Raw genomic sequence first — 25,185 nt, 5'->3', positions numbered from 1 at the left:
GAAGCGGTATTAAGCCAGAAATATCCATATAGGTGTCCCCACTTTTCTACAAGAAACCCAATGGTAGAGATTTCAGGTAGTCTCAGAGAAAACCAAGATAAACTCTTTATCCAGGAGAATTGATTGGCTTTTCGGTTCAAATACTACATATCCAGGTCAAGTGCAGTGGCTCACGCCTGTCGTCCCAGCACTTTGGGAGGCCAAGGCAGGCGGATCACGAGTTCGGGAGTTGGAGACCAGCCTGACCAATGTGGTGAAACCCCATGTCTACTGAAAATACAAAATTAGCTGGGCATGGTGGCGCACACCTGTAATCCCAGCTACTCAGGAGGCTGAGGCAGGAGAATCGCTTGAACCCGGGAGGTGGAGGTTGCAGTGAACCAGGATCACGCCATTGTACTCCAGCCTGGGCGACAGAGCAAGACTCCATCTCAAAAAGCAAACAAACAAACCAATACTACATATCCAGTCCTTGTAGTAATTAACATATATGATATTATATAAATGTTACTGATACAGGAATCTCATAAAAATGAAACAGGCCAGGTGCAGTGGCTCACACATGTAATCCCAGCACTTTGGGAGGCCAACGTGAGAGGATTGCCTAAGTCTAGGAGTTCAAGATTAGCTTGGGCAACAGAGTGAGACCTCGTCTCTACAGAAAAGTCTTAAAGGTAGCTGGGTGTGGTGGCACGCACCTGTAATTCCAGCGACTGTGAGTCTGAGCTGGGAGGATTGCTTGAGCCCAGGAGTTTGAGGCTGTAGTGAGGTGTGATTGTGTCACTGCACTCCAGCCTGGGCAGCAGCATGAGACCCTGTCTCATATATATATATATGTATATATATAATGTCTCATATATATATATATATATTCAGAGAAAAAAAAAGATGGTCATATCTGTATTGAACAGGTACAAACCTTTTTCTTCTCACTATTTCCTAAACAATGCAGCCTAACAGCTAATTACATAGTATTTACATTGTACTGGCTATTGTAAGTAATCTAGAGCTAATTTAAAATATACAGGAAGATGTGCGTAGGTTATATGCAAATACTACCTTTTATACAAGGGACTTGAGCATCTGTGGAGTTTGGTATCTGCCAAGGGTCCTGGAACCAATCCCCCAGGGATACTGAGGGACAATTGTAATTTGAAGATGAAAGTACCTCTAGATCACACATTCCAGCCCCTTTACTTTGTGGCGAATGAGTCTGAGATCATGCGGAGATGGGATGGTGTATCTTGTTGGTAAAATACTTGAATATATGGGGTTGCTGCTCGCCTTTTGTGAACTGTAAAGAACGACATAAGAAAACAAACAAGTGTGGTCAAGATGGTGTCAGACTGAAGTGACACCAGACTGGGCCATCTGATCCCCCTGCTCTTTGATGGATGGAAGAAAGTCAGCTGGTAATTATTACTAACAACACAAAAGAATCTGTGATTAGAACGAGCAAAATTGCAATTTCATTATTTGTCTAGTATTTGACAGCTATTTTTGGGGGACTTCCTATGTGCTAGGCAACACCAGATGCTAGGGATGCAAGGAGGAAAGACCCACAGTTTCTATCTTCCTGTGAAATGACATGCATTCAAGGGATGCATTCTGGCATTCATTCAGACAGGAAAAGTTTGGAAACAGCTTTTTCAGTATGGGATCGTTTACATAATCCTGGTAGCTCCATTTGTTGAAATCTTTTGCAGCCCTGAAAAAAGGAAGAAGTAGTTCAGATGTTCTGATAGTGGCAAGTGAGCTAACTCAGGCCGAGCTTTCAAGGAGGACTACTAGAAAAACTGAACAAAATAATAAAAACAAATATTTTGAAAACAGTAAAGTGCAAATAAATCAGTGAGAAATTGCCAGTCAAAAAATCTGTGATAGGCTGGGCATGGTGGCTCAGGTCTATAATCCCAGTACTTTGGCAGGCCAAGGCAGGAGAATCACTTGAGCTCAGGAGTTCAAGACCAGTCTGGCCAACATGGCCAGACTTTGTCTCTACTAAAAATAAAAAACAATTAGCTGGGGGGCGGGGTGGTACACACATGTAGACCCGGCTACTCAGGAGGCCAAGGTGGAAGATCACTTGAGCTTGGGAGACTGAGGCTGCAGTGAGCTATGATCGTGCCCATTGCCCTCCAGCTTGGTGATAGAGTGAGATCTTGTCTCAGAGACAAACAAAAAAAAAGTGTAGTAAATTAAGTACCCAGAGAGGTAAGGTTAGCACACAAAAGCCCATTTTCCTTGAGAATATTTTGTGATTTTAAGTAAGCAACTGAGAAATTGATCTGTGGCTTTGAGGACCTCAAAGGGCCCCAGAAACATATGTCAAAACCTGGACTCATTTAAGGTAGAAACCCAGGGTTGGCAAACCAACCCCGAATTTAAGGAAGAATCCTGAAGGGTAAGACCTGTATGGTAAAGATGAATTGCAGTCAGTCATTATACTGCTTTGTGGTCTGATCTTATATCCCTCAGTACACTAGATAATCTCAAATCCTGCACTTAGATTACTGGCACTGCATGGATAGGCACCTAGCCAAAGCAAACAATAAAAGTGCCATCATCCCAAATCTGAAATTATTCCTAAATAATAGCCAAATACAATGACCAGCATACGGTAAAGGATAACTGGGCAAAGAAACAAGACAGGATGAGCAAGAACCAGCAGAAACAACTGACAATGGAAACAGACCCACAAAAATGTGAGATATTAGAATTGTTGGACACAAAATATAAAACAACTATGGTTACTATATTAGAGATTTTTTTAAAGCTTAAAAAATATCTATAAGAACTCTAAAAAGTGAAGTAACAAATCTGAACAATGAACCAAATAAAATGTCTAGAATTGAAAAGTATAAGGCCGGGCGCGGTGGCTCAAGCCTGTAATCCCAGCACTTTGGGAGGCCGAGACGGGCGGATCACGAGGTCAGGAGATCGAGACCATCCTGGTGAACACGGTGAAACCCCGTCTCTACTAAAAAATACAAAAAAACTAGTCGGGCGAGGTGGCGGGCGCCTGTAGTCCCAGCTACTCGGGAGGCTGAGGCAGGAGAATGGCGTAAACCCGGGAGGCGGAGCTTGCAGTGAGCTGAGATCCGGCCACTGCACTCCAGCCTGGGCGACAGAGCCAGACTCTATCTCAAAAAAAAAAAAAAAAAAAGAAAAGTATGATCACCAAAATTTAAATAGAAGCATTTAAGAGCAGATTAGACACAGCTGAAGAAACCATTCATTAACTGGAGTCATCCAGAATGCAGCATGAAGATATAAAAAGAGGTGGTACAGATGGCGTGAGAAAGTCCAGCATCTCTTTAACTGGAGTCCCGGGAGGAAACAAGTGAATGCTGGAGGGGCATTATGTGAAGAAGTAATAGCTAAAACATTTTCAGGACAGATGAAACATACGTCTTGGGATTCCAAAAGCCTGTGAAATTCCAAGCAGGATAAAGAGACATCTATATCTGGCTTACTATGTGAAACTGAAGGAAAACAAAGCCAGAGAGAATATCTTAAAAACAGCCAGAAGTGGGTACACAGGATCTCTTTGCATTTTTCTTACAACCGCATATGGGTCTATAATGATCTCAAGATGAAAAGTTTAATAATTTTAAAAGGGAAGCTAGAGAAAAGACATATCCTAAAAGTGAGCCATAGTTAGATTGACCATTGCTTTCTCTAATGTAGCAGTAGAAGTCAGAAGACTTCTGACTTCTGGAAAGATATCTCCAATATGCTAGAAGAAAATAACTGCCAACCTGAATTTCATACCGAGTAAAAATAACCTTTAAGAATAAAGGTGAAAGAATGCCTCTGTGAGAAGGAGAGTTCTGCTTAGCAGTGAAAGGATATAGAGGCAAAGACACCCAATAAATATTTGTTGAGTCTCTACTATATGCTACTAAAGTGAGCTCACATTTTAACTGGGGGGCAGAAAATAAGCAAATGCATGTATAATTTAATTCAGAGAGTAATACATGTGTGTCCCAGGCAGAGGTGTCTGCAAAGAAACAGCCACATTTTGCATTCAGTGGCAGCAACAGAGATGTGCTCATGCAAATTCTTGGCCAGATTGTGGAATCCTACTTGGACCTATGGCCCCAAACCTTCTTTTCCAACACTTAATGGTGATATTTTGACCAACCTAATAGCCCTTCTGTTGATTTCTTTCTGTGTGACTTTCACTGAAGCGTACCTACAGAAAAGAGCATGTTTCCAAGTGTACAAGGTCAGTGAATATTCCAAACTGAGTGCACCTTTGTAACCATCACACCCTTATCCCTCATCATGTCTTTTTGGTTCCTCTGCTACCAAAGGTTAACCACTGTCTGGACGCCAACACCATAGATTTTTTTTTTTTTTTTTTGCCTGTTGCTGAATTTTATATAAATTCTGTATTTTAATACAGCACATACTCAGTACATACTCTCTGACTTTTTTTTTCTTTTTTTTTTTTTTTTTTTTTTTTTTTGAGACAAGGTCTCACTTTGTCACCCAGGCGTGATCTTGGCTCACTGTAGCCTTGACCTCCTGGGCTCAAGCAATCCTCCTGCCTCAGCCCCCCAGATAGCTGGGTCTACAGGCACACGCCACCATGCCTGGCTAATTATTGTGTTTTTTTGTACAGATGAGGTTTCACTATGTTGCCCAGGCTGGTCTCCAACTCCTGAGCTCAAGCAATCACCCTGCCTCTGCCTCCCAAAGTGCTGGGATTACAGTGGGATTACAGGCATGAGCCGCCACACCCAGCCATTCTCTGGCTTCTTTACTCAATAGTATGTCTCTGAGATACATTCATGTTACTGTGTCTATTAGTGGTTTGTTCTTTTTCATTGTCATGTATTTCATTGTATGACTATGCCTGTATCAATTTGTTTATCCATTCTGTTTGAATGAACAGCAGAGTCATTTCCACTATTCTAAAAGGATAATTTATAAGTTATAAATGATTTCTTTGTTAAAAAAAGAATTAATGTAAAATAAAAACATGTTAGATAAAAAAATTGGCACTGGCATATTCAAGAAAAACAAAGATCTAAAGGATGTGTTTTAAATAGTTGGAAAATTATTCCAGATGGAAAGTCAGAAATGCAAGAAGAAAAAGAGAATAAGTATGTGGATAATTCTAAATGAACATTATATAAAACCAAAAATAGTATTTTGTGAGGGTTTAAAACATATAGAAATAAAATATGTGATAACAAAGACATTGAAGTCAGGAGTGTGGTAACTGGAGCTAATATATTTCACTGGCTTTATATTGTCATAGAAGAGGGTAAAAGTATTGATTAATAGTCAACTTTGGTAAACTAAGAATGGATGTTGTAATTTTAGGGTAATCAGTAGAAAAGTGGAAATAGACTGTATAACTTTTTTTTTTTTTTGAGACAGTCTCGCTCTGTTGCCCAGGTTGGAGTGCAATGGCGCTATCTCGGCTCACTGCAACCTCCGCCTCCTGGGTTCAAGTGATTCTTCTGCCTCGGCCTCCCAAGTAGCTAGGATTACAGGCGCACGCCAGCATGCCCGGCTAATTTTTGTATTTTTAGTAGAGATGGGGGTCTCACCATATTGGCCAGGCTGGTCTTGAACTCCTGACCTCACATGATCCACCTGCCTTAGCCTCCCAAAGTGCTGGGGTTACAGGCATGAGCCACCATGCCTGGCCATAACATCTAAATTAATAAGAGAAAAGTGAAATCCTAAAATAGTGAATCCAAAGGCAGGGTGGGGGAAGGGAGAGAAAAAGCAAGCAAGTCAAATTGAAAGCAGAAAGCAAAATAGTCAATTTAAATCTAGTAAATCAGTAATCACGTTAAATGTCATTAGATTACATATTTAAGTTGAAGGATAGAGTTTGTCAGATTGGACAAAATCCAACTGTTACCATTCATAAGAGATATATCTAAAACATAAAGTATATAAAAAATTGGAATTAAAAGTTCAATAAAAAGATATCATGTAAATACTGACCAAAAGAAAGCTGGGGTAGTTTCTCGATAAAAGAGAAAATGGACTTTATAGTGAAAAGCTTTACTGAATTAAAGAGTGTGAGCATTTTATTACAATAAAAGGTTCAGTTCACCAAGGGAATATGCCCTATTGGCACATTCTATGGCCCAGCAATCCCCTCCTCAGATGGGTACCATAGCGAAGCCTCTGAGGACACAGAGAAGCTAAATGAAACTAAGCTGTAGGCATGCATGCAAATGAGGTCTAGAACAGCAAGGAAGCTGTCACCATAAAAGTCAGGGTAAGGTTCAGGAGATGCAGGGGGAAGGGTCATGGTGGAGAGGCCTTCTGCAGTGCTGGTGGCGTTGGGGACACCATGGGGGCGTTCACCTTATGTGTAACGTTTCGTGGTCATCAGATCCCTCTTTCCTAATTATGTTGTTTGATTTACAAAATTGTTGATAGTGTTTATTTGGTGGTAGGATTCTGGTCCACTTTTACTTTCCTTATCATGCTCTTCTATTTTTAAAAATCTTAAGTAAATATTTGAAAACATGACTGTTCTCATTCTAAAAGGCAATAATAATATGTTTCTATCTGAGAGAAAATCCAAAAGATTCGCATATGAAATGTGTGATCTGTTGAAAGTGACATTGTCCTCTCTCACCTTCAATTCACCCAGGTTAACTTTGAGGAATTTAAAGAAGGTTTTGTGGCTGTGTTGTCATCAAATGCTGGTGTTCGCCCCTCAGATGAAGACAGTAGTTCTTTGGAATCAGGTAAGAGGATTTAATCCTATTGGCCATATTTTCTTTTCATTATTTGTTTGTTAACTTTTGGAGTGTAATATTCTAATGAAAGAATCCAGCAGTTCTGAAAACTGAATTCTACCTTACTTTCTGTCACCCACAAGGTATATGGACTTGGAAAAAACACTTGATGTTTTTTCTTCCTTTGTTTATTTGTGAAATGGTGTCATATAATAATGCACGCTGTGCCCGCCGTGGATGATAACACTGCACTGTGCTGATGTAAGTGATCAGAATCCTGTTACAGGGACAGGGCTGCTGGGACACAGGCTATGTCCCTAAGTGGAAGTGGCATCCTTGGGGAAAGCCACCTGGCCTTGGTTCCAGCCTCAGGGTGCCAGGATGGTAACAGGCTGTGGGCGAGGTCAGAGGGAGGGCTACCCAGGCCTGGAGTGTTGAGGTCGTGGTGGCCTGCTTCTTGGTTGTAGATGGCCCCATGTCAGGAGGGTGTGAAATGGGGGTGGCTCTTTCCCTTTTGCAGGGGTATTGTGTTTGTGGTATTGATTAGTGTGTTACAGAGGGAGCGCCTCCCTCGTGTCTCACAGCAGGATGTCCTGGTCAGGAGGGGTGTGCGGCAGTAGATAAGGCTGTCACAGGGTTTGGGGCAGAGGACGAGAAAGTGGAAGGGACCAGGCTCACACAGAGGTTTTCTGTGTGAGCATATGGCATTGAGCTTTGTGTACGTTTACAAAGAGTCCAATTAACCCTCATAGAAATCCTGTGGCATTACTTACCATACCAGTTATTCAGATGAGGAAACTGAGGCCCCAGGTGAGAAGAGAAGTTGGCTTGAGTTCCTTCCTCCCCTGAAAATGGATTTTTCTTTTCTATTCCACATGGCCAGGCTGCAAATTTTCCAAATTTTCACACTTTGCTTCCCTTTTAAATGTAAATTTTAGTTTCAGATCATCTCTTTGCTCATGAATATAAGCGTATGCTGTTAGAAGTAGCCAGGGCACATCTTCCATGCCTTGCTGCTTAGAAATTTCTTCCACCAGATGCTCTAAATCATTTCTCTCAAGGTCAAAGTTTCACAGATCTCTAGGGCAGAGGCAAAATACCACTAGGCTCTTTGCTAAAGCATAGCAAGTGTGACCTTTTTCCAGTTCCCAGTATGCTCCTTATCTCCATTTGAGACTGCTGCAGTCAGGACTTCATTGTCCATATCACTATTAGCATTTTGGTCACAACAGTTCAACATGTCTCTAGAAGGTTACAAACTTTCCCACATCTTCCTGTCTTCTTCTAAGCCCTCCAAACTGTCCCGACTTCTGCCTATTATCCAATTCCAAAGCTGCTTCCACATTTTCATGTATCTTTGTAGCAGTGCTCCACTCCTGGTGCCAATTTTCTGTATTAGTCTGTTTTCACATTGCTATAAGGAACTACCTGAGACTGGGTAATTTGTTTTTAAAGAAGAGTTTTAATTGACTCACAGTTCCTCAGACTGTACAGGAGGCCTGGCTGGGGATGCCTCAGGAAATTCACAATCATGGCAGAAGGTGAAGGGGAAGCAGGCATGTCTTACATGAATGGAGAAGGAGGAAGAGAGCAGGGGAAGGTGCTACACACTTTTAAACAACCAGATCTCATGAGAACTCACTATCATGAGAATAGCAATTGGAAAATCCACCTGCATGATCCAATCACCTCCCACCAGACCCCTCCTCCAACGCTGACGATTACGATTTGACATGAGATTTGGGTGGGGACACAGAGCCAAACCATATTAACCTCCCATATGCTCAGACCTTTCTGGTGAGAATGTGCTAGGCCAGTCCTTGATGGTGCCTGCTGTCTTGGGGTGATTGTTAATCAGGCCCATGATGACTCTGTCCCAGTGGGGTGAGAGATATTCTGGTCACCCTGCTTATTGTCAGCTGACATTTATCGTGTTCAGTCAGGTTACTGAGAGTCAGGTGTATATGTTCTTGGATTTTTGGAGGTTTTATTGCTCCTTTGCATAGATAGCTAGATTTCCTATTAGTTTTTCATTACATAAAAGCAAAATATGCTTGAAAAAGTGTAAATAGCAGATAGAGTTTAGGGGAAAGTCCTCCTCTCCCCACCCTTGCTTTCACAGTCTCCCAACCAAGGCATAGAATTGCCATTGTTCACTGTTTCTCGGGTCTTTCCAGAGGCTTCTATGTGCAGAGCAGTGCGTGTTTGGGAGGCGCACTCGGTGCTGAGTGTGCATCTTCTCAGAGCGTACCTGCTGGCCTGCACGGGCCCATAACTGCTATAAAGGACTCCCACCAAATTTCCTGTTTTCTTTCCAGCTGCCTCCAGTGCCATCCCTCCAAAGTATGTGAATGGTTCTAAGTGGTACGGCCGTCGGAGCCGGCCCGAGCTATGTGACACTGCCACAGAAGCCAGACACGTGCCCGAGCAGCAAACCCAGGCCAGCCTGAAAAGTCAGCTCTGGCGCTCAGCGTCTCTGGAGAGCGTGGAGGTGGGTCAGGCCCCTCTCCCACCCCAGCTGCCCAGTGTTGGGAATAACAAATGCTTCCTTTCATCCCTGTTTGTAGCACGTGATCACAAGATGTGGGGAGGGCAGGGCACTCTCAGGCACCTTGAGTCACCAGAAGCTTGGTCACTTTGGGGAATGCCATTTCATTTAAATTGGGTCTGGTTGTCTTCAGGACAGTCCTGGCCACAGGATTCTCTCCTGAATTGGTGCAATAGAGAATTTGTGCATCAATCCTTTGTGTACAATATCTCTTTTTCCCCGATACCACCACCAACTCTAGAAGGCAATGTTTATGGCTTCATGGGAGTGAAGGGTCAACGTGCTAAGAGTAGAAAAGGGAAGATGCCTTTCTGAAACAGCCTCGAGGTCAGGAGTGTGAGTGTGTCAACCCCCAGCCCTGCCTATCTTGAACACTTAGTTATACTGAGGCCCAGCACTTACAACTGGCCTGTATGAGCCAATGCCTCCTGGGGCCTTGGAAGTTGCCTCCCTGTCCCCCAGGCTCCCTGGGTCATTTGCTGCAGGTGGCTGGTATGCAGGGATCACCCAGTGAAAGGGGGATGGGCCCAGGAGATGGCTGCCAGAGTCTCGTGGGGCTTCATGTTAAGAAATATGTCCATGGGGCAGGTCCACAGCTTGTAAGTTAATCATGGACTGGGTTGAACCATTTTCAATGATTCCAAAAGGTTCCTGGTTCCTGCTCTCTGTACCGTCAGCTTCTGCCAGGTGGGCCTCCATCAGGAGCACCTCCTTCTTAGGTCGGGGCCCCAGTGGACTTGTTTACCATTTGTCTTCACCATTTGTGGAGGCAAAGAGGAAAAACAACCAAAATATATTTAAATGTTAGAGTCTCTTTTCTCAGGGGTATGTGACATCTAGGCGATGCCAGTAAATCCAGAATATTCCTTTTTCGTTCTGTTTTAAAAATTTGGACCTCAGGGATGGAGAGAGAGTGAATCTCCTCCTTGTGGTGGATCTTCATTGGTGCCATTCTGCTTCTTAAATCATCTTTGATTCCCAAAACCTGAACGCGGGGAAAGCCGCCTTTAGGGTTGTCAGTGCAGTTGAACTCAAAAAATGGGGTTGAGTATTTATCACCAACTCACAGATTCTCCCCAGTCAAAGCCAGTGCCAGCTTTGAAGCATACAGAGTCTTGGTCACCAGGCATCCATTCCACAGTCACTTGTGGGGACACACAACACCCGGACAAAAGCAGACTTTGACTCTGGTTGGCTGACGCAGTCACTGCAGCACGAGGTTTTTACTTAAGTCGCACGTTTCTTGATGGCCCCGGCTCTTGTCTTGGGTGCAGGTTTGCAAAGGCTGCTGGGGTGTGAGGTGATTACCAGGTGCTGTGCTATCCCAAGCCCTTGAAGGGATACAGAAACCTGCTCTCTCACCCTGCGGCTGTTTGCTGAACTGATGTGGTTGATGAGGGAAAGGTGCAGAGAGGCGCGTTGCAAGCCTCGTATGGAGAATGTGTCCCAAGACTGAATGATTGACTGTGGCTGCAGGGCTGGCTTCTTTCAAGTGCTGGGTCTGAAGCCATCGCCATCATCACCATGCAGAGGCGGACAGGCTTCTCTGCTGCTGGACACAAGTGTTTGATTGTATTTGCAGGGTCAACTGTTGACGAATGGGTTTATGTTGAGGAGCCCGAGCATGCGGAACAAGGCGTGTCCCCTGTCTCCCTGGTCCAGCCCCTCACTGCTGCTAGGCGGGGCTCACCTGGGGCTGCTAGCTGGCATGCAGGGCAGCCCCAAGGTGGGGGTGGGCTTCTCCTCTGAGGGATTGACTCCATACTCAGCCGTCTGCCACTTCCCCAAACATCCTGCTCTATTTGTTCCCGGTGCTCCGTCCCCAGCAGCACCCCCTGGAACTCACAGCCTTCTCTCTGCATCTTTCTGCAGAGTCTCAAGTCAGATGAGGAGGCCGAGAGCACTAAAGAAGCTCAGAATGAATTATTCGAAGCACAAGGTAAAGCCTCAGCCTCGCATTTGGTGCACTCTGCCTTTGCCCAGAGCTTTGAAAGCTGAAGAGCCGGGTCACTGGGCAGTACACACCACAAGTTTAATATCCTGGGAAATGCGTGGGGTGGGTTGTGTCCCGCTGGATTCCTCCTTCTCCAGGAGTGGTCAGAATGTCATCATCTCAGCAGTGAGGCCATCACTCGGTCCTCATTCTCCCAAGGTCAGACCCTGGGGCAGAGGCCCGTGGCCGAGGGAGCAGTGTGGTTTGTCACACTTCATGGTCTGCAAGTACCGCTGTGACCCTAGCTGGCAGGTATGGCCCTGTGGTTTCAGGCAGGAGGGCTTTGCTTGGCCCCATCACCTCAGACTGCCCCTATACCTCCTTTCTGGTACGCTGGGCTAGGTACAGCCTCTCCCCTGCTGTGCAGGGGCATTCTTAGCACCCACCAGGGTTTCATCTGTCCCACAAATGGAGTGTAATACCTGGTCCTGGAGCTTAGAGCCTTACGTAGCAGAAGGCCAGCAGTTGGGACACAGAAGCAAATCACAGGGTGCAGCCTCACAGCGCTGTGCAGCGCGCAGGGAAGGCTCACCATCCGTGCTGCCGTGGTGCCCTCTGCAAGATCTGACATTTTGGGAAGAGAAGCTGCATGCAGGGGCATGATCGAGACTTCAGCTCCCTCACCACGTTTCTGGAGTGACATGCATTACATGTGTTGTGGGGACAGAAAGCTAGACAAAAAAACTTCCCAGTGGATCCCCCTGGGGAGAGGAACAAAGGCTCTGGGAGAGGAGAACTTCTTTTTAATTTTAATTATCTTGTGCTTGCCTATAATACTTCCTTGACATTAAAAAGCGAACAAAAATATTAATTGTGAATCCCAGAGTATTTTGGATAGAAAAGACCAACACCTATGCAAACAATGCAAAAACAGAAGACTCCGTAGAAGTGACTGCTGACTTACCTGATGCCCGCAGGAGTGAAGGAAGGGGCCCCACAGACAGGTGGGTGTGAGAGGATCAGCGTGGTGGCCAGACGCTGAGCTCTGAGGAACTACCCAGGTGTGAAGCCGGCAACCTGGCTAACCCTTGCAGCAGGCTTGGCATAATCCGAGCATCCCTCCTCTCAGAGCAGCTTGGGGCTCAGGGGTGACGTCTTGCTGAGCTTGGGAACAAGAGCTGAGGTTCACACCAGGCCCTCATGATCACAGCACAAGCTTTTACATCGCTGCTGCAGGCTTCTCCGAGGAGCAGGGCTGCAGTGCTCAAGGAAGGATTGGAGAAGTTGAGAGACTTAGGATGGACTCCATTGCATCTAGGGCCTCTGTTGGGACACTTGAAGGCTGGATCTGAAATCATATGAAGCGTCACTGATGCGTCTGGGCTGGAGGAGCTCAGCTGAGGACAGCCTCGGAGGGGTTGCAGCAGGCCTCAGCGTGGCTGGGCTTCCTTACAGCATGGTGGCTCTGGGTAGTCAACTGCCTCACCTGGTGGCTCAGGGCCCTAAGGACACGTTGTCCCAAAAACAGGGCTGGGATTTCCTCACTGAGTTCAGGCCAGCCTCAAAGTCACAAAGCATCCCTTCCACCACGTTCTATTGATCAAAGCTGTCACAAGGCTACCAGATTCAAGGAGAAGGGACACAGACCTGAAGCGAAGAGTACCAAAGAAATTGGAAGCCGCATTTCCAAACTGCCTCACGTGGGCAGGCTGAAAGCAAGAAGGAAGGCAAAGAGGGGAGAAGTTAGAACAGGGGTGTCATGTGCTTCAGGAAACAGGAAGGCTGGAGGCATTGATGGATGTGTAGGGAGCAAACTGCAGGATCCTTAGCAGCCAGGCATGTAAGGTGCAGGTATAGGGGAGTGCAGGAGGCTGCCATGGCCTTTGAGGAGGCAGTGATGAGAGGAGCTAGTATTTCAGGTTGCAGGGATGCAGGTGACTGGGGAGGAGAGGCTGGAGCCCGGCTGAACACTGAGAGCCCTCTTCAGGCTGCCAGCGCCCCCCATCTCCCCCTGTTGCAGAAGGATCAGGGTGGCAGCATTGGGTGTGTCCCCTTGCAGGAGGCATGAGGCCATCCCAGGAAGTCATCAGGCTGCAGGCTGCACTGGATCCCACCGGTGAGGCGTGGGCAGGGTCAGTGGCTCCCAGTCAGTGCCCTGTACCCCAGGAACCTCCAACCCCAGACAGGGTGCCCCGCCATTCTCTTTGCCCTGGGCTGGGCTGCAGGCCAGGCAGGCCGCTGACCATGCAGGGCAGGGAGTAGCACTGGTCTGTGTTCCTTAGTCCTGTGAGCAGTTTCACTGTCTTTCCAGGCTTTTCCATGTGAGTCAGTGGATGCCCTAATGAGGCCTCCCCACACAGGCGGTCACATGGGCTGACTGTGCAGAAACATAGCTTCGATAGAGGGCATTGCCCTGGGATTTCTGCCAAAGTAAACAGTTAGCACCCCTTGGACCATGGTCCTTGAATGCCTGGGCCATTTTTTGTTCAACTTTTTTTTTTTTTTTTGAGACGGAGTCTCACTCTGTCGCCCAGGCTGGAGTGCAGTGGCGTGATCTCGGCTCACTGCAAGCTCCGCCTCCCGTGTTCACACCATTCTCCTGCCTCAGCCTCCCGAGTAGCTGGGACTACAGGCGCCCACCACCATGCCCAACTAATTTTTTGTATTTTTAGTAAAGACGGTTTCACTGTGTTAGCCAGGATGGTCTTGATCTCCTGACCTTGTGATCCGCCCGCCTCAGCCTCCCAAAGTGCAGGGATTACAGGCGTGAGCCACCGCGCCCGGCCTTTGTTCAACTTTTATCTCAGTAAATGTCAGGGGAACTGACCTGAGCTTCTAGCTGTGGTGCTGGACAAAGCAGGGAGACTCCTATGTGCTGAGAAAAGTCAGCCAAGCCGCCGTGTCTTCCATCCTTGACTTGATGTCTAGATCTAGGGCAGCGAAGGGAAGGGCTCGCAGGGGGAGGCTGTTTTTCACCCAGTGATTTCAGTGCTCAGCCTGGAGAGCAGGTTGGGGTTCCTCCCAGCAGTTTACAGAAAGCTTTGTGCAGGATCAGAGCTGACAGACGGTAGTGCGCACACACTCGTGTCAAACTCGGAGGACTTGCCCGACCTCTTCTGCCAGCCTGAGAAATAACCCAGTATCAGGATTGCTTTCACATTTTTTCCTTGGAGATTTCAGGCACCTTAGGCTGGAAGGGACCTCGGAGGTGGCCTTTTCTTACCCGTCCCTTTCCTCTTGTTTTCCTCAACCCAACCCAGAGTGTCATTTGTGAGCACACAGTCTGCCTTCCTTTGGGGGATGGTGGCTTTCCTATTACCAGCGGGATTATCAGTCATTCATGCCCACATGGCTCATCTACCTGAAAGATCCAGACCGCTGAAGCAGAACTGCAACACTAAAGTCTGTGTTGGGTGGAAGCAGACATGTCCGCTCTGGGCTAGGTGGTGTGGACGAGGCATGGAGGAACATGTCTGGCTGGACACATAGGTCACCATAGGAACATGTCTGGCTGGACAGCTGGCTCACCACAGACACTTTCTCTTGGACACCCAGTGTCTGTCCTCATTCTCAAGCTGTTTCCACAGCTTCAAACACATCAAGAAGACAAGCGACTGAAGACAAAGGTTAGGAAAAGTGGCCTTCCACCACCCGAGCCCACTGATGAGTCCTAAACACACCAGTGCCTCCTGAGTGAGGCACGGAGGACACAGTGCCACCTGCAAAGCATTTATGCCAAACAAACAAATGAACTTGAGCCTGCAGCCAAACTAGACTTTGATGCTAACTCAGGTTTTCAGGAAATGTTAAGGATGGAGGAGCTTGTTAGACGACAACACGGGGAAGCAGGCAGATAGATCCGGATGTGGAACATTCCACAGAACAGTGGGTCTGATTTCTTTAAAAAGGCATGGGCTGTGGGGATTTGGGAGAGGTGCTTGTGACTGAAAGATGTGAGAGGAATAACAGCCAAGGGCACCCTGAGGAGTTTGGATGCTGGTTCAAACATATCAACTGTAAGAATATATTTTCGAGACGCTTGGGAAAATCCTGTTGATTTTGTTAGGTGTGATAGTGGCATTGTGGTGATGTAAGAATATATATATTTTTTCTAGAGATATGGATCAAATATGTGGGGGAGAAGTAACATGAGATCCGTGATTTCAAATAACCGAGATGGATCCTGACTCATGGTGTTTTGACTCAACGATTTTTCAACTTTGTGATGGTGTGAGGTCGATATGCATTCAGTAGAAGCCGTCCTTCAGTGTCCATGCGACCGTTCTGATCTTCACTTTCAGTACAGTGTTCAGTAGATTACATGAGACATTGAACATAATATTAGTCTAAAATAGGCTTTGTGTTAGAGGATTTTGCCTCACTGTCGGTTAGTGTGTTCTGAGATGTGTAAGGTAGGCCAGGCCCAGCTACGATGTCGGTGGGTTAGGTATATTCAGTACATCTTTGACTTGACGTTTTCAGCTTATTGTGGGGTTGTTGGGCTGTAGCTCCATCGTAAGTCAGGGAGCATCTATACTTCTAAATACTTCAGCCGTAAGGAAAGCGGGTAGAGAAGAAACCTGTGGCAGGGTGCTGTCATAGTGGAGCCTGAGTAGCAGGTGCTCTGGGCTTCACTTTACTCTTTGTTCTGTGTAAGAAAGTTTTCAAAAATTAACTTATTAAAAGACTTGTCTTTTTATTGTAAATACAAATAATAGAGTCCTCTCCTTTTTTTTTTTTTTTTTTTTTTTTTTTTTTGAGACGGAGTCTTTTTCTGTAGCCCAGGCTGGAGTGTAGTGGTGCAATCTCGGCTCACTGCAGTGTCCACCTCCTGGGTTCAAGCAGTTCTCTGCCTCAGCCTCCCGAGTAGCTGGGATTACAGGCGGCCGCCATCACACCCAGCTAATTTTTGTATTTTTAGTAGAGACGGGGTTTCACCGTCTTGGCCAGTCTGATCTTGAACTCCTGACCTCGTGATCTACCCGCCTCGGTCTCCCAAAGTGCTGGGATTACAGGTGTGAGCCAGCGTGCCCAGCCCCTCTGCCTCTTTTAAATGCTCGCACGGCTGACCATAGAAGGTTCTCTTCAGAAAGAATTTCCCCATTAGAGGCAGATATTTTCCCCCAACATTTATTTTGAAAATTTGTAAACAGAGTGAAGTGCAAACAACTGTGTCATAAAAACCCATGTACCAACCACCTAATTCCACCTTTGGTGCTTTGCAGCTCCCCTTTGTCGGTCTGTCCATCCCTCTGTCCGTCCATCCATCCCTCTGTTGGTCCGTCCATCCAGCCCTCTATCCATCGGTCCATCTGATTTCAGAGTCACTGACCAGCATTGCTGTGCGTCCCCCGCATGCTTCAGCCTGGAGCACAGGACTTAACTGTTGCTGGTTTTTCTCCCCAGCCTTATTGGGGTGTGATTGACAAATAAAAATTGTATATATTTTAGGTGTACAGTGATGATCTGAGACATGTGTACATTGTGAAATGATGACCACAGTCCAGCCAGTTAACACATCCATCTCACTTAGTTATGTGTGTGTGCTGAGAACACTTGAGATAGACTCTCTTAGCAAACTTCGAGGAAGCAGTCGGGTCTTATTAACTGTAGTCACCGTGCTGTACATTGGGGCTCCAGAAGTTACTCATCTTATAACTGAAAGTGACCCCCCTCCACCAGCATCTCCCCCACCACCCAGCTCTGTAACCACCCTTCTACACCCTGCTCCCATGAGTTCCTCTTTCCTTAGATCCCACATGTGAGTGAGATCTCATGGTGTTTGTCTTTCTGTGTCTGCTTATTTCACCTAGTGTAATGTCTTCCACATTCATCCATGCTGTTGGAAAGGGCAGAACGTCCTTCTTTTTAAGGCTGAGTTGTGCTCCATTGTGTATGTATCAGAGTCTAACTGTGACTCCCCCCTTGCTTCAGGACAGCTGCAGACCTGGGATACCGAGGACTTTGGGAGCCCCCAGAAGTCCTGCAGCCCCTCCTTTGACACCCCAGAGAGCCAGATCCGGGGCATGTGGGAAGAGCTGGGGGTGGGCAGCCGCGGGCACCTGAGCGAGCAGGAGCTGGCTGTGGTCTGCCAGAGCGTCGGGCTCCGGGGACTCGAGAAAGAGGTGAGGGCACAGCAGGCCACCCAGCCACGTGTTCCTGGCCATGGTCATGGTTTAGTTTTGGGTCTGGAAACCCCTCTACCCTTCAGCCACTCATTTAGGTGCATCACTTTCTAATCTAAAATCCTTTGGTGGCTCTTGGCGTTTCTGCCAAAAGCTAAAAACTCCAGACACCTTTGAAAGCCCATCTCTGATGGAGTTGCCCAGTCCCACCAACTCCCTGCCACGCTCAGGTGTAGCAGGCACTTCCCGTTCCTTCACTCACATCCTTCCTCTGCCTGGATGCCTTTCCCTCTTCTCTGTGTGACCAGGTTCCACTGCACAGCCAAGACAAGACCCCCAAGCCTGTCTGCATTCCCCAGTGGCCATGTTCCTTCTCCTCCTGGGTGGGAGGCCAGTCTGCCTTGCTGGAGTTCTTCTCAGCCCTGTGTCCTTGCTGGGCCTCACACTGCAGGACCTGGCCTTGCTCAGCATCCCGCAGGCTCCAGCCCCAGCAGACACTGAATAAGCATTTGTAGAACTGAGAAGTTCAGGTGACACCCACTCACAGTGAAATGGAAACCAAGGCCTGTGGGTTTTGCAAGATAGAGGGAGGGAGTGCCTTGGGAAAATACAGCCCTCATGGTCTACACAGTTTTAAGGCTGGATAAGACAAGGAAACGGCCCTTGTGGGGTACCTGGAACCAGAGGGAGGGAGGGAGGGAGGCCCCGGTGAGGGCAGCTGGGTGGAGCTCTTATGGGTGGGCCTGAGGTATGAGGACTTTTGTTTAGGAACTTGAAGACCTGTTTAACAAACTGGATCAAGACGGAGACGGCAAAGTGAGTCTTGAGGAATTCCAGCTTGGCCTCTTCAGTCATGAGCCCGCGCTACTTCTGGAGTGTTCCACTCAAGTTAAACTGAGCAAGCCTTGGTCTCATTACCAGGTAAAATGCAACAGTTAAATCCTGAACCCAGCAACCACTGATGTCACTCTCTGGTGACTAAAACTGCTGACTCCCTCCCTGCCTGTGTCACCACACAACGAGCTGTCCAAGAACTGGATAGGCCATGCACACACGCATGTATGTGGGAGGCCACACGACGTAGATTCTGGAGCCACTTAGATTTGAGGTGGGTCCAGTGTTGTTCTTCCCTGGCTGTGTGTCACTAGGGGAGTTACATTCTCCAAGCCTCAGGCTCACATGTAAGCCGGGGGTGGTTTGGGTGCCCACCTCCCGGGGCTACAGAAGGCAGTGCTTTAGGTGAGGAACATGACTGCTCAGGTGCCCACCTCCCGGGGCTACAGAAGGCAGTGCTTAGGTGAGGAACGTGCTGCTCAGGTGCCAACCTCCTGGGGCTACAGAAGGCAGTGCTTAGGTGAGGAACGTGCTGCTCAGGTGCCAACCTCCTGGGGCTACAGAAGGCAGTGCTCAGGTGAGGAACGGGCTGCTCAGGTGCCCACCTCCCGGGGCTACAGAAGGCAGTGCTCAGGTGAGGAATGTGGCAGCTCCTCAGCCTGTGGTGTGATATGCCCCAGCAAGAAAACTCCCTCCCATCCTCCCCATTGTGGAATAGCAAGGGCAATATTTCTGTGTTAGTCTGTTCTCACATTGCTAAAGGAATACTTGAGACTGGGCAATTTATAAAGAAAAGAGGTTTAGTGAGCTCACGGTTCTGCAGGCTGTGCAGGAAGCATGGTGCCAGTGTCTGCTCGGCTGCTTCTGGGGAGGCCTCGGGAAGCTTACAATCATGGCAGAAGGTGAAGGGGTGCAGGCAGGTCACATGGCCAGAGCAGGAGCAAGAAAGCAAGGGGAGAGGTGCCACACACTTTTAAACAACCAGGTCTCAAGAGAACTCACTATCACGAGGACAGTACCAAGAGGGATGATGCTAAACCATTTGTGAGAAATCCACCTCCAAGATCCAGTCACTTCCCACCAGGCCCCACCTTCAACATCAGGGATTACATTTTAATATGAGATTTGAGCGGGAACACAGATCTAAGCCATATCAGTTGCCAGAGGATCCAGTGAGTCTGTCTAGGATTGGTCCTGATAATGTCCCTTAACCCATGCTCTATCTCTTGCACAAATACTGGGTCTCTCTGCAGTTTGAGGAGACCAGGGCATGGCTGCTGAGGGGCTGGATACTTCTTTGCTGCTGCAATTGGTCCTGAATTTGGTGAGTGGTGTTGCAGGACCTGTAGTGCTATTCTATACCGGGCGTAGGTATGCCTGAGAATCTAGGTTTCTGATTCTAAAGTCAGTGAGGGCCGGGCATGGTGGCTCACGTCTGTAATCCCAGCACTTTGGGAGGCCGAGGCGGGCGGATCATTTGAGGTCAGAAGTTTGAGACCAGCGTGGTTAACATGGTGAAACCCTGTCTCTAGTAAAAATACAAAAATTAGCCAGGTGTGGTGGTGCACATGTGCAGTCCTAGCTACTCAGGAGGCTGAGGCAGGAGAATCGCTTGAACCCAGGAGGCAGAAGTTGCAGTGAGCTGAGATCGCATCATTGCACTCCAGCGTGGGCGACAGAGTGAGACTCCATCTCAAATAAATAAATTAATTTAATTTAATTTAATTTAAAAACCTAAATAATTTAGAAACTTGGTGAAAAAAAATCAATGAGGACCCGGCACAGTGGCTCATGCCTATAGTCCCAGCAGTCTGGGAGGCCAAGGCAGGCAGATCACTTGAGCCCAGGAGTTTGAGAGAAGGTGAGACAACATAGTGAGACCCCATCTCAAAGATTTAAAAATTATCTAGGTGCGGTGGCACATGCCTGTGGTCCCAGCTACTTGGGAGGCTGAGCAGGAGGATCACTTGAGTCCAGGAGGTCGAGGCTGCAGTGAGGCTAACATCAGTGAGAACGACAAAGAAGAAACTCAGGAGCCAGCACTGAGGAAAGGGGTCAGGCGGCCATGTAAGGCCAGAATGATCAACATGAGGTCCCACAGGTCGTGCTTCGTGTGGGCTGGGGAGATGCCTCCTGAACTGGCTTGCCTTCATTGTCGAACGCCAAGTCAACTTGGCCATGAGCCACCCATGCTGCATTCTGAGGGTCTGGGGGTGTGTGCGCCTCTGCCTGGGTCAGCACACTTCTGCCCTTCCAACCTGCCTTGGGTTTCTTTTCACAGCTGAGACTTTCCTGGTGCTGGCATGGACTCTCTGGGCCCCTGCCTCTGTGAGGCCAGGCTCCCACCTCTGTGAATTCAAGGGTGGAACGTCAAAACTCCTTTGTCGTCCCTCTCCAAGTGATGATGAGTGTACTGACTGGGGCTGGCCAGTTGGGCCACGTGGGTGCAAGGCCTCAGAGTCCTGGGTGTCGGGGGCCTTGGTTGCATGTCCCGGCTTTCTCACCTGCACAGCCATGTGACCTTGGAGAGGTCATGTGAAGGGGCTGCACCTCTGACCTGTCCTCTGAGAGCTGAGGATGGTCTCATGAGCTGTTCCTGTGAGGCCCTCTGAGCACAGGCTGGGGAGGATGGAGAGCACATCAGCAGCGCACGGGCGTGAGGCTTTGGACGCTGGGTGCTATGGGAGTCTTCCTGACGTGCAGGTCCCAGAGGAGAGCGGCTGCCACACCACCACGACCTCATCCCTCGTGTCCCTGTGCTCCAGCCTGCGCCTCTTCTCCAGCATTGACGATGGTTCTGGCTTCGCTTTTCCTGATCAGGTCCTGGCCATGTGGACCCAAGAGGGGATTCAGAATGGCAGGGAGATCTTGCAGGTTTGGAACTGGGTGATGCCTGAGCTGGACAGGGAACCTGGGGGGCCCGTCTGCTGCAGAGGAGGATGGATGGAGCACCCCAAGCCAGGGACCCAGCAGGGGTTTGTGCTCTGTGCAGAGAATGCCATGCAAGGAAGTCCAGGTAGAAACCTATATCTTTTAATTTTTGCTACTAAAATATAGGACATTATAATTTAAAAGGATAAGAAATAAAATACAAAGATAGTGTGAAAAAGTCAATTTGAAGGTAGCCTTTAGTGGCTTAGACATTTTCCCTGAATGTTGGGCCAAGGAGGTTAGATGAATGGAAGGAAATTGCCTGTTGTGATGTCGATGTCTGTTGGGCACCACTGTCACTGCAGTTACTGATGAGCTCAGAGTGAGCCCGAACTCTCCTGGAGCCCCTGCCTGGCTGGTTGGGCTGTTCTCCCCCATGGCACCCACTTACCCCAGGCCCTTCCCGCCATGGGCCAGGTGTCAGGAGGCGCACCCTTCCCTCTGTGTTCTGCTGGGGCTGCCTGGGAGGGAAGACGTGGTCCTCGCATGGGACACTGCTCCTCACAGGCTCAGGCTTCCCAGAGGGACGCAGGCCAGCCCTGGAGATTTGGAAGGAGCTCTGCCCTGGGCACAATTTGGTGACACCTGTGCAGGGGCAGAGGTGTGCAGGGGCCCAGCATGGGTGAGGAAAGACAGCCTCACGAGGTACAGTGGACTAGACTTACTATTTTCATTACTTTCCATTGTTAGAAAGGATGTCAACTGAACAAAAACCTATTAAATAAGAAAGAAAGCCTACCTGCCCCTCCCCCATTCCCTGGAGGGGGTGACAGCTGTTGGTGTGGTGGGCGTCCTGCAGAACTTTTCCCTGGCACATGAGAGATGCATATTATTTATACATTCTGACAATATATATATATTTTTTTTGCAAAATTGGTGTCATACCGTTTGTCTTGCAAATTTATGCAACCCTTCACTTTTCCTATGAAAAATCTGAGCATTGGCCGGGCGCGGTGGCTCAAGCCTGTAATTCCAGCACTTTGGGAGGCCGAGACGGGCGGATCATGAGGTCAGGAGATCGAGACCATCCTGGCTAAAACGGTGAAACCCCGTCTCTACTAAAAAATACAAAAAACTAGCCGGGCGCGGTGGCGGGCGCCTGTAGTCCCAGCTACTCGGGAGGCTGAGGCAGGAGAATGGTGTGAACCCGGGAGGCGGAGCTTGCAGTGAGCTGAGATCCGGCCACTGCACTCCAGCCTGGGCGACAGAGCGAGACTCCATCTCAAAAAAAAAAAAAAAAAAAGAAAAGAAAAATCTGAGCATTTATATGCATCGATGTCCTCTTGCTGCTATGCTGGCATTTCTCTGAGGCTGGACTCCTGGAGTTGCACCCTGTAACTCTTGGAGGCTCTGTCATATTCCCTGAGAAAATGTCCTGTTGGCACAGACAGACAATACAGGAAGGAGCCCAGACAGCCCTTGAAACAGTCCACCCAACTCCACGGACCAAGACCCTCATAGGCCCAACCTCATCTGTTACTGAGGCCCCCAAGATGGCAAAGCCAGACCTGTACAGCTGGCCTCACAACTGTCCTGAGAGCCAGATGCGGAGGCAGGATCACCAAAAATCGCTTGCAGGAAGGGCAGAGAGCACAGGTCTCTCAGTTCCAAGATGCCCGACACCTGACTCCACAGCTCTGGGAGTTCCCTGGCTGCTGTTGTGCCCTGGCTCTGATGAGTGCATCTTGCCTCTGCCCTTTCAGAACTTATTCTCTTTCCCATTTGCACTAGAGCTGCTGGTGCTGCTCTGCAAAGACACCCTGGGTGGCTTCTCCCTCACTTCATAATAGATTGCTGCCAAATTCTGCCTTGCAACTCAGTGTCATTTCTGACCTCAGGCTGCTGTGGCGGCTCTGTCCCTCTATGCCATCCAGTGACGTGGCGGGGAGCGTGTGCTTGTGTAGGGACAGCTTTCCAGGCGGCTCCCCAGCCTCTGCCAAGATGCCATTGCTCCTCAGGAGCTGCTGGGAAGTGGGCAGCGTGGAAAGTCAGCCCCTACTTCACGGGAGACTCTGGGCCGGGTTTCTCCTGGCACCTGCTTCAGCCACCCTGCCATGGTGCCTGCCGCTGGCCTGAGCAGGGCGTTTGTAGCCACAAGTGGAAAGCAGAGCCAGGAATACCCGAGGCGGAAAAGGCAGAGGCAGAAAAAGCAAACGTGACAGAACGTTAGCTGCCACTCCCTTGAGCTGAGGGGCTTAGGGTGTGTGTGGCTCTATTTTTTGTTGTATCAGTAGAATGCCAGCTGTTCTGTGCTTTGAAGTTTGTGAGGTGTATTCTTCACACTTCTGAGGGGAAGAACTGTCCGCTCTGGAAAGCTTTTTGGTTCTAAGCCTGAGGGCTGCTGTGGGGACCCTCTCCATCTCTCTAAACTCTTCCTGGTGGCATGAGCTGCAGGGCAGGCCTCATCGCAGGGAATCCCAAGGCTCATATCCTTAAAACAGATTATTTCAGAGGGAAAAGGGCCTTGTGCTCTGGCCTCACAGCAGTCCCCATGAAGGGCCTGCAGGGGACTTGCCCCTGCCTGTGTCTGACACTTTGTCCAGGAAGAGGGATTCTATCTAGCCTGGGCCTATGCACCCCTGAGGCAGAGGCAGGAGGACCAGGCCATTGACAGCCCACCAGAGTTGCGAGGGATGGAGGAGGAGCACCCCTCAAGACGCAGAGACCTTGGCAGACAGGAGGGACGGGTGCTGCCTGGGACAGTCATGCTGGGCTAGGCCCTGGACCAGGGAGGGAGCAGAGAGGTGTCTGCTTGGGGAAGTCCCTCAGCCTCTCCTGCTTACCAGGCTTGCTGCTTCCAGAGCCTGGACTTCAGTGTGGACGAGAAGGTGAACCTTCTGGAGCTGACCTGGGCCCTTGACAACGAGCTCATGACAGTGGACAGTGCCGTCCAGCAGGCAGCCCTGGCCTGCTACCACCAGGAACTGAGCTACCAGCAGTAAGAGGCCGCAGGGGACTGGGGAACGTGGCAGTGTGGCTGGCCAGGTGGGCCTGGAGGGGTGTCTGGGACACACAGGATACCAGTTGGCTCTTGTCCACACCACATGGTCAGTCCTGGGGCAGGGCTCTGCACACCGTCTGTCCCGTGCTCTCTGGTCCCTGAAGCCAGCGCTCGCAGAGGGATAGGAGTAGAATCTAGCCACGGAGCATGGACAGGTGAATGGCAGCCGCTCATTCATGTGTGTGGGCTGGGTGGGGCCTGAGGACCTGGGCTGTCTGAGTCCACACAATTTAAGGCTTGCTGGCTTCCCTCCCACTTGTTGAGGCTTGGGATCTGTATGTTGGGGGCCCCCACTGAGCCCTTTTTATTGAGGTTTCTAAAGGACAGACCTGAGGCCCCACCTCATCCTGCTGGTGCAGGCGCTCACCAGCGCCAGGTGGGGTCCTGCCGCTGCCTCTAGCGCCAGGGGGCTCCCAGACTGGGCTGTCAACAGGAGGAAGAAAAGGTGCTTTTCAAACGTGGTCACAAAGTACCCCGTGAGGGGCCGAGAACCCATTCCCTTTTAATTGTGTCTGTTTGCTGTGGCTGACCATTCAGGCCATCCGTCTGCTAAGCAGATTTGCAAAAAGATTGTTGTGTTTTTGTCAATGTTCTGAAGCTGCAGAAAAGATTGACAGAAACCACAATCTCAGTCCTAAAGACTGCATCTGTCCACATGCTGACAGCGGAGCCTCTGGCCTCAGGCAGCTCTGCAGATAGAACCAGAGAAAGGTTTGACCAGGTCCCTCCCTTGGCCTTGGGACAGGAAGGGAGAAAAGCTCCTTCGGCGGGGAAATAGTCACTGGAATAGCAGGTGCCACCAGTGATTTACACAGTGCCTCAGCCAGGTCAGGGTGGCCACAGAGCTGAGACCACACACACCCACTGTGCTGTGCTCTGGTGACTCACTGTGTGCTCACTAGGGTGCTGGGATGCCCATGCAGGGCTAACAGGTGGCCAGCCTCCTCCCCGCCATGTGCCCGTTACTGAATTAGGCACTTGTGATCCACACCCAGCTGCCAATGAGAGGGCTCACAGACCAACTACCACACACCCTGGGGCTGCCTAAGCAACGTGGCATGCTGTGGAACTCCAGGCTCAGTCTTCCTGGG

General features: G+C 48.9%; 1 protein-coding gene across 1 annotated transcript in view; it reads left to right on the top strand.

The window, feature by feature from the left end:
- Positions 1–25,185, top strand: part of NINL (ninein like) — an 83,065-nt gene that overhangs the window by 15,637 nt on the left and 42,243 nt on the right. The window contains exons 3-9 of the mRNA XM_050745539.1: positions 6,635–6,731; positions 9,041–9,213; positions 11,143–11,209; positions 17,138–17,328; positions 18,097–18,249; positions 20,866–21,036; positions 23,895–24,031. Coding sequence (XP_050601496.1) covers positions 6,635–6,731; positions 9,041–9,213; positions 11,143–11,209; positions 17,138–17,328; positions 18,097–18,249; positions 20,866–21,036; positions 23,895–24,031 — 989 coding nt within the window. The remainder of the gene's footprint in view (positions 1–6,634; positions 6,732–9,040; positions 9,214–11,142; positions 11,210–17,137; positions 17,329–18,096; positions 18,250–20,865; positions 21,037–23,894; positions 24,032–25,185) is intronic.

This window comes from Macaca thibetana, chromosome 10 (genome assembly GCF_024542745.1).
Source record: "Macaca thibetana thibetana isolate TM-01 chromosome 10, ASM2454274v1, whole genome shotgun sequence".
In the NCBI taxonomy this organism is placed as follows: Eukaryota; Metazoa; Chordata; class Mammalia; order Primates; family Cercopithecidae; genus Macaca; species Macaca thibetana.
This window is presented reverse-complemented; position numbering and strand designations above follow the sequence as displayed.